Here is a 20986-nt window from a genome sequence, read left to right as displayed (position 1 = left end):
GCAAGCTGTTCCTAGGGCAGGACCTCAGGAAAAGAAGATTTTATGTAACATTCCCCTCAACACAAAGCCAAACACAATGAAAAAGACAAACACACACACACACAAAAGTCCTATTTGCCAACTCAGAGGTCATCAGAACAATCTGTTTTCCCTCGATTTCATTTATTTAAAGAAAAATCTGGAAATTCATCAGAAGTCAGAATTCAATTTCCTGTTTTCTTTCCCAAACAGGCAAATTAATCCCGTTTCGAGCTGCATGCCGGAGTGGAGCTGCTCCTAATTGCACTAAGTACACACGGGGCTGGGAGCTTTTCTCCTCTCCCTTCATCTCCCCACTTTTCCCAGTCTGTGGTCAGTCTTGGGGTCAGCAATGATGGCCTGCACAGCCACGATGGCTTCGTTGATTTTGGTCTGCAGCTCCCGCAGCTCCTCGATGTGCAGCAGGCGCAGAATTTGGGCGGCTTCGTTGATAACAGCATCTGGGGAGGGGCACAGAGAGGAACTGGAATTAGCCACGGTTTTACCCATCCCTTTCAGCTCACAGGAAGGATTTAAGGACGTTTTGGTGCCCTGCATGTTGTGTCTGCTGGTGGTTTCCAGGCTGCAAACAGAGAACGACGCTCCCTGCTGCTGGAGAGGGATGGGGTGGCCTCCAAACCTTCCCCACCATGCTGCAGCCCGGGCTCAGGGAATGAGGGAACCACATCCATTTTTTTAATACACAAAAAAAACTTCAAAACCCACTAAACACAAACTGGTGGCTCCAACTCATCTGCAAAAAGTGGGTTTTTTTCCATGGCCTTTATAGTAAAATCCACGTTCAACTGCAATCTTAAAAATCCATCTCCACTGGTAAAACGGGTGATCCATGCTGCCTTGGAATGGAAATGCTGCCTTGGAATGGAAATCCTGCTGCCAAACCAAACCAAACCAAACCACCCCCCCTGCAAAAAAACCAACAAAAAACCCCACAAAAAATCAAAAAGAAGCTAAAAAAAAACCTCAAACCAAACAAAAAAACCCAAAAAAACCTTCCATAAACACAAAAAAAAATTAATTCACAACCCCTAAAAAAACTTAATATAAAACTAAAATAAAGAAATTTTAAATATAATAAAGTTATACTTCTATAACCAGAAATAAAAATATACATTAAATAAATAAAAATCTCTCAATAAAATAATAAAAAAGTTTTTGACATAAAAATATAATTATAAAAAATAAATCAAAAAAATATAATAGAAATAGAAAAAAATATATACATATAATAACAACTTATTAATTTAAAAATAGCCACATTACAATAAAAACAAATAAAAATAATCCATTAAAAACACAAAAGACTGGGTTGGGCTGGAAGGACCTTAAGGATCATCTCATTCCAACCTCCCCCTCCAAGGCTGGCGTGAAACACTCCAAGCAGCGATTTAAGCGACGAGGAGCAGAAGTGAAGCCCGTGGTGCCCCAGGTCACCTGGCTGGCTGTTCCTCAGCAATAATCCATCAGGTTTAGCAATAATCCATCAGGTGATGCCAAGCTGAGCTGCCTCGACGGGATTTTAGGAAAGAGGAGGCAGCTGCCATCCGTGGAAGCAGCACAGCTGTCCTCTGCTGGTAGCAGCGGGATTTACAAACAGCAGGATGCATTCCTTGGGCTGCATTAAAAGCTGTGATTTAAACAGATTCCAGCCAGAATGGATTTAGGCTTTGCTGTTTCCAAACCCAAAGTGCTCAGGGATGCTCGTAAATAACCAGCTGGGAGGGAGGAATTCTTTCCACTGCAGGGTTTTTTACTGTCCACATCAGCTCTGGATTTGACAGTAATAACTCTGTCAAAGGCAAACATTCCCATTTAAAAGTCACATTAGGAGCAGTGCTCACCTCCCGTGTCAAATCCAAGAATGTGCTTTTCCAGAGCAACAGGCAGGCCCTGGAAAAGGAAAACAAAAAGAAAACAAACCTGTAAAAAATGTCATTTTAGATGTTTGGTAAATAAGATCATGTACTACAGCAGGTAACTGGGGGAGAAAACAGGGGTTTTGCTTAGACAAAAATGTGTGAAAAGCTTGAAAAGTTGATTAAACAACTCCCTTTGTGATCTGAAACACCAAACCCGGCGTATTATTACAGAAAAATCTTCCTGCTTAAGAATCCCTCAGTGGATACACAGTGCCTGCATTCAATCCTTAAAAGGCCAACAGCAGGACTGGGAGCCATCACCCAACCCAGCAGCTTCCCAGGAAAACAAAACTGGGCTTTCTTAGAAACTTCTGCCTTTCAACAGCTGCCAGGCTTTGAGCAGGGGCTGACTGCAAAGAGCTGCAGAAATTCTCTGCAATCAAGTTTTGCTGAGCTCACAATATCCCCAGAAGCATCTGCTCAAGTGTTAAGCTTAGGAATAAAGCGAAATATTCCATTTTCTGAACATTTTCTCTATTAAAACACTCCAGGGCAAAATTTATTAGTGGTCATTTCTAAGCATCGCTCTGTTTCCTTTGCCCTGTCCAGCTGCAGAGGAGTGGTCACACTAAATCATTGCTCAGGGAGCTTCAACAGGCACTTAAAATTAGATTTAAACATTCCAAACCCCAGAATTTGCTTTTATTACCCTCAGTAAGTTTTTTCAACATTCGCCAAAAGCCTTGCATTTTGCACAACAAAAACATCAGAGTTCAATACCATTAATTTCTGCAGGGATGGGGCTGTAAAGTTTTAGACAGTGAAAATTTCCTTTAAAGGCTTTTATGCACATGGGGGAAAAAAAAAGAATCTGAGCTGATCAAAACACACATTAAACACAAACTGATGGCTGCAAATCATCTGCAAAAAGTGGTTTTTTTTCCATAGCCTTTATAGTAAAATCCACGTTCAACTGCAATCTTAAAAATCCATCTCCACTGGTAAAACTGGTGATCAAAATGCCACTAAAGCCACTTCAGAAAGATTCCAGAAATATCAGACTTCCTACATGGGCTTTTTTTTTTTCTTTTTAAGAACTGAGGTTTATACTTAAGGTCCCTGCCAGCCTGGGGGGTTTCTGAGGAAAAATTGTCATTTTTTGTCTTTTCTTCCCTCCCAGTTCTTTGTGGGTGAATTGCCCAAGGTTCCCCCAGTGTCACCTGGCAGCAGGAAATTCCTTACCTTCCCTTCTTCCCACACTCCCTGAGTCTGACCCTTTTTGGGAAGCTGCCTTTGGAATCCCCTCAGCCCATCCTACAACAAGCTCATGATCCTTCAAACAAGGAATAAACTAAAAAAAGAGCACCTTTACATCAGGAACTGCGCACACAACTTCATTTCCAGCCTCATTCCCTACAAATCTGATTTATGAATGCTGCACAAAAATGTGGCCATTTACAAATCAGTCAAAACCTGAAGAATAAATCTAATTTTCCCTTTTTTTCTTTTTTTTTTTTTTTTGAATTCCCAACCCAGCCATCCTCTCTGCTTTGCAGATGTTTTCTTTTTTTTCCCCTGGCACATGAAGATGTTGATGGTCCCTCCTGGCACAGATTTTCCTGCTTCTCACCACTCCCTTTTCTTCACACCCCTTGGAATGTGGCATTCCTAAGGAAAAAACACTCCCAGGTTATCTCCCAGACAGAGACATCTTATCCCTGCTGATGCTTTGAAGATCTATCAGAAATGAACAATTCCCTGGCAGAAAAAACCCTCCCTGTTCCTCCAAGAAAATCTCATTTTGATCCCAGCTGTGCAGCTATGAAAACAACAACTAAAAGCTGCTTTTTATTAACATTACAGAACCTAAAATGAAGACACCAGGCTCAGCTGCTTTCCTATTTTCCTGTTCTTTGAACAGTTTCATGGATTTGCAGGCCCAAAGCTTTGATTAATAAATAAATAAATTAATTAATTAATCATGGATTGTTGTGAGCAGCTGCCAAAAAAAGGAAGGAATTTGGGCTCTCTGAGCAGATCCAGCTGCTTTAGCAGGGACACTCCTACTCATACACCTGCAGGGCAGGTGAGGCTGCCTTTCCCAGCCTTCCCCAGCTTTGCCAAATGCTGCAGAGGTCTGGAATGATGAGGAAATCTCAAACTAAAAACCCACAGTCATCCCCTGGAACATCTTCCCAGCAGACTGCTCGTGGTGAGCAAAGAATTCTGCAAAAGTCTGAGTTTAAGGGCAGAAATTTCTTTCACTGCTCCTTTTTTTTTTTTCTTGGGAGGAGAGGAGGGAGGAGCTGGATTTCCAAAATCCCATTCCTTGAACACGTATGAGGTGTCCACATGAAGCAGAACACTGCAAACAAGGAATATTTCACCTTCTTTATGCAGCCAACACTGCTAATTCCAAGGAAAAGCCAGGTCATGCATTTGTCCTCATATTACAGGGCTGCTGCACTGAACAGTGAGGATAATCCTCTGGAAAAGAACTCAGGGAAGAGCTTTCTCATGCTTTCTCACACAGGTGTAGTTGTATTCACAAGGAACAAAACCAGCTTTGTGTCCTGCTCTCCATAATCCCCCAGCTCTGCTGGAATCAGCATGGTTGGGATAAATGAAGCTTCCACCATCCTCCTAAATGAAGTGTTGCAACAGAAGTGATTTTGACTGAGGGGACAGAGCTTTATCTTCATTAATTAACGTGGAATGATTAAGCCTGGCCATGGGTACAAACCTCCTTGGACTGGCTGGCTTTGGCTATGGCATCCTGTGTCAGGCGCTCCTGAACCAGAATCCGAATTGCCTGGGAAAAACATGGAAAGGGACAGCAATTAATTCATGTCTTGAGGCATTTCTCAGCAATTCCAAGGGAAAAAGAGCCAAAATTATAACCTCAAACCCAGTTTTGTGACAGTTTGTGGGTTTTTTTTAAACTTTTCCAGCCCTTAAACCTTTCCATTTAGGAATAATCTTGGCATGTAGGATTTCACCCAGGTGAGAGAACCAGAAGTGACATGGACGTTGATTTCACACCCTTAATTTCTGTCACTCCTGGGACAGAAGCTGCAAAATACAAGGAATAGCCTGAAAAGCTTGGGATTTTTAGCCTGGAGAAAAGGAGGTTCAGGAGGGTGACAGGAGGGAGAGCCCAGGAGGGGGTTGGGATCTCCTGGCAGGGAACAAGAGACAGGACAAGAGGAAACGGCCTCAAGCTGTGCCAGGGGAGGTTTAGGTTGGATATCAGGGAAAATTTCTTCCTGGGAAGGGTGGACAGGCACTGGAAAGGGTTTCACAGTGGTGGAATCCCCATTCCTGGAGGGATTTCAAAGCTGTGTGCATGTGGCACTTGGGGACATGTGGCAGTGCTGGCAATGGTTGGGCTCCATGATTTCAAGGTCTTTTCCAACCTAAACAATTCCGTGACTCCAAAATGAGCTGATCACAACCCCAAGGCAGCAGCAATAATCTTCTTTTCCTGAGTTCTCACACCTTTAACTCTGCAGCAATGGGGCTCCTCTGGGAAGGAAATGCTGCCTTGGGTTGGAAATGCTGCCTTGGGTTGGAAATGCTGCCTTGGGTTGGAAATGCTGGCTTGGGATGGAAATGCTGTCTTGGGTTGGAAATGCTGCCTTGGGTTGGAAATGCTGGCATGGGATGGAAATGCTGCCTTGGGATGGAAATGCTGCCTTGGGAAGGAAATGCTGGCTTGGGATGGAAATCCTGTCTTGGGAAGGAAATGCTGCCTTGGGATGGAAATGCCGCCTTGGGATGGAAATGCTGCCTTGGGATGGAAATGCTGCCTTGGGTTGGAAATGCTGGCTTGGGATGGAAATGCTGCCTTGGGATGGAAATCCTGTCTTAAGATGGAAATCCTGTCTTCGGATTGAAAGGCTGCCTTGGGAAGGAAATCCTGCCTTGGGAAGGAAATACTGCTTTGGGATGGAAATCCTGCCTTGGGATGGAAATCCTGCTTTGGGAAGGAAATCCTGCTTTGGGATGGAAAGGCTGCCTTGGGATGGAAATCCTGCCTTGGGATAGAAATGCTGCCCTGGAAAGGAAAGGCTGCCTTGGGATAGAAATGCTGCCCTGGGAAGGAAAGGCTGCCTTGGGATAGAAATGCTGTCCTGGGAAGGAAAGGCTGCCTTGGGATAGAAATGCTGCCCTGGGAAGGAAATCCTGCTGCCAGCATCTTTTAGGAGGTGCTGAACCACCTCCCACATGCAGAGAAACCTGGAGCAAGGCTTCCCAGGCTGGCTTGGAAAGGACTGAGAGCAGAAAGGAATTAATTTTAGCCTTGGGAACAAGAGCAGCCTTGACTTTGACAATCCTGGTGCTCATCTGTTTTCCCTGGCTCCAGCACATGGGGTGAAATCCTATCAGAGCCATCAGTTGCTGATACCTACAGCTCCAAATGCCTCCAAAAATAACTGCAGGAATACCAGGCCGGCAGATTTCCACAGGAAAGAAGAACTGGCTCTGTCAAACACATTGCTCAGACTCTCCCTGATGAACAGCCAAAAGTGACAGAAGCAGCTCCGTGTTTCTCCCCCAGGATTTCTCCCAGTTTTGGTCATGATTAAAGTTGAGCTGATACCAGAAAGTTGTCACTTAAATACTTCTAGAAATCTGTCACTGAAGGAAGTGGCCTGGACAAAGGGATGGTTTGATGGGGAGTTTAATTCCAGCAGTGAAACCAGACCTTGTGGAAGAGAATTCCAAGTGCCTTTGGCATTAGGAAATATCCAACTGTGTCCCACAGATGCTTTCTGATCAACTTGCCAGGTTTAAATGAAGAAAATGAGATCTGAATCTCCGCTCCCCCCAGCCAGATGTCTGTGGTGTGCCTGCACCCTCTGGCTCTCCCAGAACATCCACTCCTGAGAGTCCAAGCCTGGACAGGGATCAGAAATTCCCTGCAAACCTGCTTACTGTGGGGGAGAATTGGAGAGTCTGATTGACACCTTCTAATACCATCATCTCAACCCCAAAACCAGCTTTGCATTGCTCCCGGAATGTGGATTTTCACTGCAGGAATCCACTCTTGCTGGAATTAAAAGCTAGAAAATCCAGGCTGGTTTTGCCCAAATCTGTCTGCAAAAAAAAGAGATGTGGAAATAAAAATACATTTATGCAGAATTAAAAATTCTCTAGAGTTTCCTTCGGAGAAGATCTGAAGGAATTTTGATAAAAGCAGGGCTCATTCATGCTGCAAATCCTCAATATCACCACACCCAGGGTCTCCTCTCCCTACCTGAGATCCCTTTTCACTGATTTTTGTGAGGTTTTGAGTGTTTTTTGGTAGGGGGTATGAGATGTCCATGCTCCTTAAGGACTGAAGAAGGATATTTTGGGAAGGGAAAGTAGGAAACCATACTGGAGAGAAGGAGAAGGAGGAAAAAAAAATGGATGGAATAACTGCAGGCTGAGAATTCCTCAAGAAACCAGATTACCATAATACTCTTCCAAGAGTTACAGACTTTCACTAAATAAACTTCAACATCCACAGCTTTTGGTATCTCCAAAATAAGTGTAGCAAATATCACAACTATTGTCATGAACAGAACTTTATGGTTTTTTTTTTTTCAGTGAAATGCTTTTATTTTAATGCCAAACAAAACCAAGTTTATTCCCACAGCATGACATGCTCAAGTAGGAACCTGGGATTTTACACTCTCATCAACAATGTATTTTTTATTTTAAAAAATACAGTATGGGCTTGACCCCAAATCGGTAGAGTTCCACCAGAAAGTCAGAAAATTTCTTAAAGGCATAAAAAAAGTGGTTTAGAAAATTAATTAGCCTATTTAGGGCACTAAAACCCCATAATTAGTTGTCAAAACTAAATTAAACTGATTTCAGTAATGACAAGGAGTTAACAGTTCAAAAGAAAAATGAAAATTTTAACAGTGGCTCCTCCCTTGGATGTTGTTTAAAACATCTTTGGCATCATTAACTTTTAAATTTTCGAGTTTCTCCTAATTTCTAGCACTGGAAAAGAACCTTCTCCTTTGAGGATGTTCCTTAAGGAACTCAGCTAAAATTGTTTACCAGGGTAATTTTCCCTGCATGGATTTCCATGAATTGTGTTCTTATCTGCTTGAAAAGACCTAGATGTGGGTTTCTTTTTCCCTATCCTTGCCTAAAAATTCATGTTTATCAGTAACTGCACCTCAAGCTATGAACACACACCAGGCACTGGGGAAAAGAAGGAAAAAAGGAGGTGGGAAAAGTGGGAAACTCACCTTGAGCATCACCAAGTAATCATCATGTCTCTGGATCTGAAGCAGATTAGCCAAAGCCATCACTCCAGCCTTGAAATCAGGGTTATTCACTGGAAAAAATAAGGATTATCATTAAAAAGAAATGATCATTTATTTTGGTTTCACTGATCCCAGCAGGCAGAACTGGCTCCCTGACTCCATGGCATTGGACTGCTCTTAAGGATGGACAAGGGCAATTCCCCAGCATCCCTGAAGTGCTCAAAAAACAAGGATGTGGCACCTGGGGACATTATTTAGTGCTGAATGTGGCAGTGCTGGGTTAATTGTTGGGCTCAGTGATCTTAGAGGGCTTTGCCAACCTTAATTCCATTATTCCAAGCAGTGAGGAAACAATCTGGCTGCACAGGAATCAGCACTGGGCTACATAACCAGGTAAAGTGCTTGAAAATAAAGCAAATTACAGGCAGATATTGCCTTCTGTACATTCTTTGTACATTTTTATCTTTTTGTATCTTTTTATCCCTGCTGCTGGCAAGGGCAGGATCAATCCCTGCCTTTTTGGAGATGGAGGAATGGAAAAAGACTTGGAAGATTTAGGGTTGATTTTAGCAGCTCTTTCCCACCACTTCCATTTATTTTGTCTGTGCCTACCAGGAAAGAAAAAAAAAAAAAAAAAAGAAAAGAAAATTATTATGACAGAACAGCTGGGGAAGACTGAGCCAACAAGAAAATCCTGACAGCATGGAAGTAACCAGCCTGCCATCATGTTTCCTTGGATATTTTTATTTTCTAAGGCATCTTGCTACTTCTCCCTCAACTACAATAAGTAATTCTGATTTACAGAGCAAAGCTGTTCATGGAAATGTTCAGATCTGCATTCCTACAGCTTTAAAAGGGGCTGAAAAAAATCTAAATCATAGGATTAACCAGCTGAGGAACACACAGGCCATGGAGCACATCCCCATCCAGGAGCTTGTGGCACACTCACCATCCAGGTTAATCAGTGGCTCTGCATTTTTTGCTGTGTTGTCAGCGTTTTTAGCACCATCAGGGGTGGAATCCTTGTACTTATCAGCTGCAAAATGAGGAGGCAAACACAAAAATCATCAGCACTAATGGCAAAAAGAACTAAAATTCTTTTTCAAAGTTTAGCAAGGAGCTGCGGTGTCACAGCTGGATTTTTGGGATGTGGTAGTTGTCCAAGAGCCTTGTGGGCTTATACACTGAGATTTCTGGGTTTATAAACTGGGATTTTGGAGCTCCCCATTAATGATACCAAACGCTTCCATTCCTGTGAGCTGCTCCAAGAGCTCCCAGCTGCAGAGAGGTTCCAGGAGCAGCCTCAGAGCCTGCTCCACACTTTTCCATAGGGCAGGATGCTCTTCATTACAGCCTCACCCCAGAAGGCTGAACAAGAGTTGGAACCCTGGTCACTGAGAATGTCAGACTTTCTGTGCTGACAGGCCCTGACCCCCAAGAGAACTCTGCATTTGACCTGAGGCCGTGGAGAAGCTTCCAGAATGGAATGGCAGAACTGGGATTGTGGGTGTGGAGTTTGAATAGAAGTGTGTGATGTCACAGGGTGGGAAACTCAGAGTTTAAGGGTTTAGAATACAGGAATAGATATGGAGCAAGATGGAGGTTTTAGGGTGGAGGCTGATCCTTCTCCTTCTTCTCCATGGGTTTGGGTGGTTTTGTGTCATTGGATAAAAACGTCTCCATTGCAGGGCATGTTGGTTATTGGGTTAAAAGTGAAAATAATTGAGGTGTCATTTCTTATTGGGACAGTTTATCCCCAAAAGGCCTTGTAGAGAGAGAGATGGGGCTCCATGTTTAGTTTGCTGGAGTGAAGTGCTGCAGAACTCAGGGTTTGTGAGAATGTAACAGAGATAAAAACTAACAAACATCTGAGTCCCAACAAGAAATACCATGATGCCTTGTGAAGGCTGACCTAGAACAGACTGGATGGAGCTAAAGAATAAAGCAGGGATTTATTAGGAGGCCTCAGTGGATCCACCTTGGGCAGCACAACCCAAAATGGCCACAAAGATGGACAACTGGTCACGGGGACTCTCCCTGTGATCAGCTCTGCTCCATGGGCACATTGCAGCTCATTGTCCCATTCCAGCTTTAGCCCGTGCAGTCCCATCCTGCTTGTTTTTCTCTCTCCAGCCCACGTTGTTTGTGCTCCTGGGCCTGAGGTTTGGATCATTTGTCCTTGGTGCCCAGCTGGAGAAGGAATTGTTTTGTCTCCCTGCTCTGTGCAGAGAGCTCACCATCCCCTGATATGGAGCCCAGACCCACACACTAAAGCAGCACAGAATGGGAAAATAGAAAAGCCAAAACCTGAGGCACCACCATCTCACAATTTTGCCCAACCCTGGCAAAAAAGAAGCAGAGACTCAGCACACAAACTGCATCTCCCAGATCTGCCACTTCTAATATCCATCAGTTCCACTGCCAGGGCCCTCTGCCTCAAGCAGGGATCAAGAACTGGGGGATGATGTTGGTCCTGCTGAGCAAATGAAACACTTCCAGCTCAGGGTTTGTTTCACAGCCCACACTGGGGTTTTCCAAGCCTTTGGAGGATGGAAGCTCCTGAACTCCTCCTTTTTCACACAATCCCAAGGAACAGGCAGCTCATTTTGCCCACCGTGAGGGACTGAGAATCACATCACAGGTATTCATAACCCACCCCTGCTCTGGGCAGAGCTCAGCCCTGCAGGAATTAAAGGCAATGGAAAACCAGCACTTTGGCTGCTGTTATTTTGCCACCAGTAATTACATTTGTATTCCCACTCTCTCCACAAGGAGATGGAGCTGCTGTGACTTGGGGAGATTTAACTCCACTTTTTCATAACTTTGTCCTAGTTCCCAAGGGTTCCACATCCACTCCTTGTTAAAAACAAAACAAAACAAAACAAAACAACCAAAAAAAAACCAAAAACCAAAAAAAAAAAACCCCAAAAAATCCGGGGGGGGGCTAAGAATAACTTCTCTGAATAAATGTAGTACTAAATATAATGCATTTAATACACTTCAGAGGAAGTTCCCATAAAGGCAATCCCACAGGGAGAAGGGGGTAAATATCTACAATGGGATTGGCTCTCTCCAGAAATAAAATAAAATAACAAATGCAATTATGCTGCTCCAGTCCTGTGGGAGCTGAAAAGAAACAGCTCCTTGGAGCATGGGGTGGAAACAAGCACTTGAAATCGTGTTTTATTTTTTAAAGAAGTGAAATATACTTTTGACACTGTCTGATTTTGATGAAAACTTAAAGCCAGTGTGAATTTATGCAGGGGAAGGTGTCCCTGCCCATGGCCCTCGGTGTGTGCAAGGGCACTGTGACATCACAGCACATTTGGTGACACAGTGGGGGTGACAACTCCTGTCCCCACGCTGCAGAGCTCCAGGTGCCAGACAGGCACGGCCTGAGCAGGATCCCAGCGGGATGCCCAGCCTGGAGCAGCTCCTGTTGGTGGCTTTTGGGCTCAGCTGTTTCTACCCTGACAGCACCCCCCGCTCCTGCCCACCCTCCTGGGCCACCCTGGTGTGGGATGTGCCCCCCCTGGAGCTGGAGAAGAAGGGCAGTGCCCACAAGGGCATCACCATGCCAGAGGTGCTTTACTGGAGCATCCCAGCCCTGTGCCTGCTGCTCCTGGTGGTTTTCCTCAGCAGGAAAGCCAGGACCCGCTGGAGGAAGGTGAGGGAGGGGTGCCAGGGGGCCAGGAGCCTGTGGGGACAAGGAAGGGCCTTCCCAGACTGTGCCCAGCCCCAGCAGGCAGAGCTGGGTCCTGACCACTGTGGAGAAAACCAGGAGAGGCTGAGCACTCCTGGATGAGAGGGGGTTTAAGGGACCTTCCAACCCAAAGCATGCCCTGACTCCCACCCAAGCTGCTCCCTGGGGCAGCCCAGGAGAGGCCTGAGGTGTCGCTGTCCCTGTCACCCTGTGCCTTCCAGACATGTGGCAGGAAGGATGGATGCTCCTGCAAGATCTCCAAGCTGTTCTCCAAGCTGAAGGAAAACCCTGACTTGCTGAAGCTCTACCTGAAGCACCTGCAGAAGTGCAGGACATCCTTTGTGGAAGTGTTCCAGGTCAGGCTGGATGGGGCTGGGAGCAACCTGGCCTGGCTGGATACGGCCCTGCCAGAGGGGTTGGACTGGAAGGTCTTTACAGCTTCCTTTCAATCCAAAACTCTGTGATTCTCCAGAAAAAACAGCAGGAAAATACAGGAGGGCTTCAAGGAGGAGAAGACACATTTGGCTCTTTGCCAACAAATTCCCAGCTGTAGCAAGGCTCCCGGGAAGGCTGGGCAGTGATGGAGCTGTCCCAAAGCACAGGGACAGCACAGCTTTGGCAATAAAGGCTGCAGGTGAAACTGTCTCCAAGGTAAATGGAACGTGGAATGGATCCAGAGAACAGAGGATCCCCTGCTCCGGGAACGCTGCAAAGCTCCTCCAAGCAAAGGGAAGGAATTCCTGGCTGGGAGGGTGGGCAGGCCCTGGCACAGAGTGCCCACAGCAGCTGTGGCTGCCCCTGGATCCCTGGAAGTGTCCAAGGCCAGGCTGGACAGGGCTTGGAGCCACCTGGGATAGTGGAAGGTGTCCCTGCCCATGGATCTCTGAGGTCCCTTCCAACCCAAACCATGCTGGGATTCTGTGAAATGAATCAGAATCCCCCATTCCCCTCCCATTTTGAGGTATTAAATGCATTCCCTCATACCATTATCTCCATACTCCAGCCTCACAGCCAAGCCAAGAAGCCAATCCACTGTTTCCTGGCGTTCCTGTATTTTGAAGGGACAGTTCACATCTTTCATGTACTGGGGAGCAAAAAAAAAAAAAAAAAGAGAAAAAAAATGGATTTTAGTGGACGAATCAGTTGGGAGCACAGAACTGTTGTCACTTTCCCACAGAAAATATTAATTAACAAGAGGTGTCACTGTGAAATTCCTGCTGTGGCACCTGATCCACGCTGGAGTGTCCCAATCCATCTCTAGCTCAAGTCTGACACCTGATAATGGAATTTTATTTTTAATTAATGTTTTTCATTGCCAGACTGCACCAAAATGCCCTCGCTTTGCTCTCTGCTCATGTCACAGAGCAAATGGAACAAGGCAAGGGGGAGCAAATTGGAACAAAGCCTTCCCACCTGGAATGAAGCCACCTAAGGCTTCCCCGAACCAGAGGATTCCCTGGAGCAGCAGAAGTAATTTTCCCTTTTTTTGGGATTTTGTACAACAAGAGAGGACAAAGCCAGGCTGAGGTTCTGTTCCAGATCATGAGATCCAGCCCTGGCTGCTGCCAAGGCTCCCAAAAACCAGGACATGGTGACATTCTGTCATGTCCCTTTGCTGCAGGGCCAGGAGTGCCACACAGCTGGGAAAAGGAGGCCAGGGGCTGGAAAGCAGGAATTCCCTGGAACTGATGGAAAGGACACCCTCCCCAAGCCAGGAAAGGCACAACAGCACCAGCTGCCAGGAATTCCAGAAATTCCCATTTACCTACAGGATTCTGGAATAATTCAGGTTCCCCCTGAGCAGTGAGCAAAGCAAGAGTTTCCAGGGAACAAAAAAAAAAATGGGATGAGGGGGCACTGGGGATTACAGAGCAGGGAAATGGGAAGAAAGAGGAAAAGCTCAAGAGCTTTGAGGTGGCTGCAAGTGCTCAGGAGCAGAGAGATGACCCAGAGTCCATCTGGATCCAGAAAACCCAGCTGGGTCCAGAAAACCCATGTGGGTCCAGAAAATCCATCTGGGTCCAGAAAATCCATCTGGGTCCAGAAAACCCAGCTGGGTCCAGAAAACCCATGTGGGTCTAGAAAACCCATCTGGGTCCAGAAAATCCATTTGGGTCCAGAAAACCCAGCTGGGTCCAGAAAACCCAGCTGGGTCCAGAAAATCCATTTGGGTCCAGAAAATCCATCTGGGTCCAGAAAATCCATCTGGGTCCAGAAAACCCAGCTGGGTCCAGAAAAGCCAGCTGGGTCCAGAAAACCCATCTGGGTCCAGAACACCCAGCTGGGTCCATAAAACCCAGCTGGGTCCAGAAAATCCATCTGGGTCCAGAAAATCCATCTGGGTCCAGAAAAGCCATCTGGGTCCAGAAAACCCAGCTGGGTCCAGAAAACCCAGCTGGGTCCAGAAAACCCAGCTGGGTCCAGAAAATCCATCTGGGTCCAGAAAACCCAGCTGTGTCCAGAAAACCCATGTGGGTCTAGAAAATCCATCTGGGTCCAGAAAATCCAGCTGGGTCCAGAAAACCCAGCTGGGTCCAGAAAATCAATCTGGGTCCATAAAACCCATCTGGGTCCAGAAAACCCAGCTGGGTCCAGAAAATCCAGCTGGGTCCAGAAAATCCATTTGGGTCCAGAAAACCCAGCTGGGTCCAGAGAACCCAGCTGGGTCCAGAAAATCCAGGTGGGTCCAAAAAATCAATCTGGGTCCATAAAACCCATCTGGGTCCAGAAAACCCAGCTGGGTCCAGAAAATCCATTTGGGTCCAGAAAACCCATCTAGGTCCAGAAAACCCACGTGGGTCTAGAAAATCCAGCTGGGTCCAGAAAATCCATCTGGGTCTAGAAAACCCAGCTGGGTCCAGAAAACCCAGCTGGGTCCAGAACACCCAGCTGGGTCCAGAAAATCCATCTGGAAAGGCAGGAGGTGCAGGAATGAGCTCCCCCCACATGCTGGCAGGGCCTGCAGGAGCCTCATCCTCCTCCTTGTGGTACAGGAGGAGCATTAATGCAGAAAAAAAATTGTTTCTTTGCAATCAATCTTCTTTCTGCTTCGAGAGCTGAATCAAATCAGGCAAAAAAAAACAAACAGATGAGGACAGATACTCCACCTATTAAACAAACGAAGCTGAGGGAAAACTGTGCACAAAATTCCCCCATTGTAATGAACTCCCCCAGTTTGGCTTCGATAATACATTTAAATTCCCAGAAATGTAATAACCCAGAGCTATTTGTGTTCCACGGCAGCTGTGAAATGTCATTTACAGCAGCACTCGTCGGCAGCAAGGAAATACCTTCTCAAAGGATTTGGGCCAGTCCTCGCTGTGGATGTTCCTCAGATTCCCTCGGTCCTCGATTTTGTAGTGTCTGATTTTCTGGTCCTCCAGCCACACAATGAAATTCCTGAACTCTGTTTCATCTGAGGGGAGGAGGCAAAAAAGCAGGAATTCCAAAAGATCTTAAGTTTCCCTCTGATTCATACAAATCCCGATGCCCCTGAGCACTTTTCCCATTAAAACCCCACACAGAAATAAATTCAAAAATATATGAAACTCAAAAAATATATTTTTAGTGGGTTATAAATATATATATTTAGTGGGTACATGTGTAGTTAGTAAATATTTATTAGTATATATTTGTATATTTATAATATATATTACATATGTATTTATAATATATACTTATATATTATAAATATACAAATATTTAGTAAATATTTATTAGCATATATTTGTATATTTATAATATATATTACATATGTATTTATAATATATACTTATATATTATAAATATACAAATATTCAGTAAATATTTATTAGTATATATTTGTGCATTCATAATATATATTACATATATATTTATAATATATACTTATATATTATAAATATACAAATATTTAGTAAATATTTATTAGTATATATTTGTATATTTATAATATATATTACATATATATTTATAATATATACTTATATATTTCTATTTTGATATATTTTATTATATATTTAGAATATACATATATTTAGTTAGTATATATTTATTTCAGTTCGTATATACTTATAAAAATATTTTTAGTGGGTTATAAATATATATATTTAGTGGGTTATATATATTTATATATAACATCTATAAAAAACCCATTAAAATTCTGCCTTCTCTGACTATATATATAATTAGTATATATGTATTAATTATATATAAGCATATATTTATAATTTATAATATATATTATAAATATTTATAATATATATATACTATTTATGCTATATATACTATTCATTAGTTAGTACATATTTATATATTTACATTTCTATTTATATGCATAATATACATAATATACAATTATATATATAATATATTTATTTTAGTTAGTATATATTTATAAATATATATTTTTAGTGGGTTATAAATATATATATTTATATATAACATATTAAAAAACCCACTAAAATTGTGCATTCTCTGACTATATAGTTAGTATATATTAGTTAGCATATATTTATATATTAATACTATACTATATATATAAAATACTACTTATACTATATATACAATTTGTTAGTACATATTTATATTTATATATAATATATAAATTTATAAAATTATTATACAATTTATATATGTTTATATATAATCTATATATATATATTTATTATTATTATAAATTTACAATATACTTAGTATATATTTATTTTAGTATATGTTTATATATTTATACTATACATTATATATATTTATAATATATATACTATTTCTACTCTATATACTATTTATTAGTACATGCTTTTATATTTATATTATGTATTAATATGTTTATAATATATAACTTTATAACATTATTATAAAATTTATATATTTTATATATAATTTTAACATATATTTATATTATTATTATTATTAATTTATAATATACTCAGTATATATTTATTTTAGTTAGTATATATTTATAAATATATATTTTATTGGGTTATAAATATATACATTTATATATAAAACCCCACCATACATAATATATATAAAAAACCCACGAAAATTGTGCATTCTCTGACTATATATAGTTAGTATATATTTGTTAGTATATATTTATATATTTATACTATATATATAATATATTTATACTATATATACTATTTATACTATATATACTATTTATTAGTTAGAACATATTTATATTATATATTAATATAGAATACATATTAATTTATAAAATTATTGTACAATTTATATATATTTATATGTAATAGATATATATTTTAATACTATAAATTTATAATATACTTAGTATATATTTATTTTAGTTAGTATATATTTATATATTTATATATTTATACTATATATAATATATATTTATACTATATATACTATTTATACCATATACACTATTTATTAGTTAGTACATACTTATATTATATATTAATATAGAATACATATTAATTTATAAAATTATTGTACAATTTCTATATATTTATATGTAATAGATATATATTTGTAATACTATTATAAATTTATTATATACTTAGTATATATTTATTTTAGTTAGTATATATTTATATATATTTTTTTAGTGGGTTATAAATATATATATTTATATACAAAACCCCACTGTACATAATGTATATAAAAAACCCACTAAAATTGTGCATTCTCTGACTATATATAGTTAGTATATATTTATTAGTTAGTATATATTTATATATTTATACTATATATCTATTTATACTATATATACTATTTATTAGTTAGTACATACTTATATATTAATATAGAATACATATTAATTTATTAAATTATTATACAATTTCTATATACTTATATGTAACAGATATATATTTGTAATACTATGATAAATTTATAATATACTTAGTATATATTTATTTTAGGTAGTATATATTTATATATATATATTTTTTTTTAGTGGGTTATAAATATATACATTTATATACAAAACCCCACTGTACATAATATATATAAAAAACCCACTAAAATTGTGCATTCTCTGACCAAAAATCAACCCTGAGTGTTTGTCATTTTTCAACTGCCCGACTTCACTGAAGGCATCAGCCAGCAGATAATACATAATTAGATTTTTATTGGGAACATAATTATAACTCAAGAAGCACAGAAAGAAAGGTGAAAAGACAACAGAGAATTTGAGTTTCTAACTCTGTTTCCGGCGCTAATCCCCACCTCCTCTCAAAAAACATTTTCTATTCAAGCACGTTTTTTCCATTCCCTGCTGACTCCTCTTGACCCTAAATCCCGTTTTTTGGGGGATGGAACCCCACGGTTCCCAGCCCGGGGTGCTGTCCTGCTTTAGGGCAAATCCCAAGGGGCTCCTCTGGCAAGGAGAACCAGGCGGCCCCAGGAGGTTTGGGGAAAGGTTTCCGTGGAGAAAAGTGGGAAAAACCTGTTTGGTTAACAGGTGGAGCGTGGGAGAACAGGCTGGGTGACACAGGAGGGGACAGCTGCGGGGTGGCACCGCTGCCCCAAAGCCCAGCTGGCATCTTGGCTCTGCACGAGCTTTAGCCGTGGGAGCACGGAATGGTGTGGTGGGAAGGGACATTAAAGCCCATCCCATCCCAATCCCAATCCAAATCCCATCCCAATCCCAATCCCAATCCCATCCCATCCCCAATCCCAATCCCAAACCCAATCCCATCCCAAACCCAATCCCATCCCCAATCCCAATCCCATCCCCAATCCCAATCCCAATCCCAATCCCAAACCCATCCCAAACCCAATCCCAATCTCAAACCCAATCCCATCCCCAATCCCATCCCCAATCCCAATCCCATCCCCAATCCCAATCCCAAACCCAATCCCATCCCCAAACCCAATCCCAAACCCAATCCCATCCCCAATCCCAAACCCAAACCCATCCCAAACCCAATCCCAAACCCATCCCAAACCCAATCCCATTCCAATCCCATCCCCAATCCCATTCCAATCCTAATCCCAATCCCAAAGCCAATCCCAAATCTATCCCCAATCCCATCCCAAACCCAATACCAAACCAATTCCCATCCCGTTCCAATCCCAAACCCAGCCCCAATCCCATCCCAAACCTATCCCCAATTCCATCCCAATCCCAAACCCAATCCCAAATCCATCTTCAATCCCAAACCCAATACCATTCCAATCCCATCCCCAATCCCATCCCAAACCTATCCCCAATTCCATCCCAATCCCAAACCCATCCCCAATCCCATCCCAAAGCCAATCCCAAATCCATCCTCAATCCCAAACCCAATCCCATTCCAATCCCATCCCAAACCTATCCCCAATTCCATCCCAATCCCAAACCCATCCCCAATCCCATCCCAAACCCAATCCCAAATCCATCCTCAATCCCAAACCCAATCCCATTCCCAATCCCAAACCAATCCCAATCCATCCCATCCTAAACCCATCCCAATCCTATCCCAAACCCATCCCAAACCTAATCCCAATCCCAATCCCATCCTCAATTCGAATCCCATCCCAAACCCATCCCAATCCCAATCCCATCCCAAACCAATCCCAATCCCAATCCCAATCCCATCCCAATCCCATCCTTAACCCATTCCCAATCCCAATCCCAATCCCATCCCAATCCCAATCCCATCCCAATCCCAAACACATCCTAAACCCATTCCCAATCCCAATCCCATCCCAATCCCAATCCCAATCCCATCCCAATCCCAAACCCATCCTAAACCCACTCCCAATCCCAATCCCAATCCCATCCCAATCCCAATCCCATCCCAAACCCATCCCAATCCCAGTCCCATCCCAAACCCATCCCAATCCCAAACCCATCCCAATCCCAAACCCATCCTAAACCCATCCCCAATCCCAATCCCAATCCCATCCCCAACCAATTCCAATCCCATCCCAATCCCATCCCAATCCCAATCCCAAACCCATCCTAAACCCATCCCCAATCCCAATCCCATCCCCAACCAATTCCAATCCCATCTCAAACCCATCCCAATCCCAATCCCATCCCAAACCTATCCCCAATTCCATCCCAATCCCAAACCCATCCCTAATACCAATCCCAATCCCATCCCCAACCAATTCCAATCCCATCCCAAACCCATCCCAATCCCAATCCCAATCCCAATCCCATCCTAAACCCAACCCCAATCCCAAACCCATCCCAAACCAATCCCAATCCCATCCCGATCCCCGTCCAGCCTCCCCCGGCCCCCCGCAGCCCACTCACCCCTGCAGTTGAAGCCGGCGGGGTTGTGGTAGTCGAGCGCCGAGAGCTTGCGGCGGAACATGGTCCCGGTCCCGGCGCCGGCCCCGATCCCGACCCGGTATGCCGATCCCGGTGCCGATCCCGGTATCCCGATCCCGGTATCCCGGTGCCGGCGCCGCCTCCGCCGCTCAGGCCGCGCCGACGGCACCGCACGGGCCGGAAGAAGGGGAGCGCCCGCCCCCACCGCGCGGCGCTCTGCTCGCTCATTGGCCAGCGCGCTGGGCGGCGGCCGCTTCGACCAATCAGAGAGCGGAAAGGGCTGCCGGGAGGGGAAGTGGCCGCGCTGACTTGGGTAAGGACGCGGCGGAGGGGGCGGGGTCTTAAGTGGGCGTGGTCATTGTGGTGGGGCGTGGTCGTGGTGATGGGCGGAGTTACCGCGAGGGGGCGGGGCTTTGGCACGGTGTCCGCCCAGTGGGAAACGGGGGCGTGCGCGGCGCTGTACTGGGAACTGAGCTGGGGATACTGGGAGCTGTACTGGGAACTGTGCTGGGGGTACTGGGAGCACTGGGAGCTGTACTGGGAACTGAGCTGGGGGTACTGGGAGCACTGGGAACTGTGCTGGGAACTGAGCTGGGGATACTGGGAGCACTGGGAGCTGTACTGGGAACTGAGCTGGGGATACTGGGAGCACTGGGAGCTGTACTGGGAACTGAGCTGGGGATACTGGGAGCACTGGGAGCTGTACTGGGAACTGAGCTGGGGGTACTGGGAGCACTGGGAACTGTGCTGGGAACTGTGCTGGGGGTACTGGGAGCACTGGGAGCTGTGCTGGGAACTGTGCTGGGGGTACTGGGAGCACTGGGAGCTGTACTGGGAACTGAGCTGAGGGTACTGGGAGCACTGGGAACTGTGCTGGGAACTGTGCTGGGGGTACTGG

The 20986-nt window shown here is 43.4% G+C and overlaps 1 protein-coding gene and 1 long non-coding RNA gene across 2 annotated transcripts; one reads left to right on the top strand and one right to left on the bottom strand.

Annotated features, from left to right (window-relative positions):
- Nucleotides 1–145: 145 nt before the first annotated feature.
- On the bottom strand, nucleotides 146–20168 carry RTRAF (RNA transcription, translation and transport factor). Its single transcript, XM_068194924.1, has 8 exons — nucleotides 20071–20168; nucleotides 15161–15285; nucleotides 12855–12954; nucleotides 9117–9203; nucleotides 8150–8238; nucleotides 4642–4710; nucleotides 1881–1929; nucleotides 146–479 (listed from the first exon to the last, which is right to left on the bottom strand). Exons 1-8 carry the CDS (start codon nucleotides 20129–20131, stop codon nucleotides 325–327), a joined length of 735 nt encoding a protein of 244 aa, XP_068051025.1. The 5' UTR covers nucleotides 20132–20168; the 3' UTR covers nucleotides 146–324.
- LOC137476558 (uncharacterized) lies at nucleotides 12060–13861 on the top strand. Its single transcript, XR_011000412.1, has 3 exons — nucleotides 12060–12226; nucleotides 12343–12521; nucleotides 13492–13861. It is a non-coding gene; the product is annotated as an uncharacterized lncRNA (long non-coding RNA).
- Nucleotides 20169–20986: the final 818 nt, after the last annotated feature.

This window comes from Anomalospiza imberbis, chromosome 6, assembly GCF_031753505.1.
Source record: "Anomalospiza imberbis isolate Cuckoo-Finch-1a 21T00152 chromosome 6, ASM3175350v1, whole genome shotgun sequence".
Lineage (NCBI taxonomy): Eukaryota > Metazoa > Chordata > Aves > Passeriformes > Viduidae > Anomalospiza > Anomalospiza imberbis.
The sequence above is the reverse complement of the archived record's forward strand: the minus strand, read 5'-3'. Positions and strand labels throughout refer to the sequence as shown.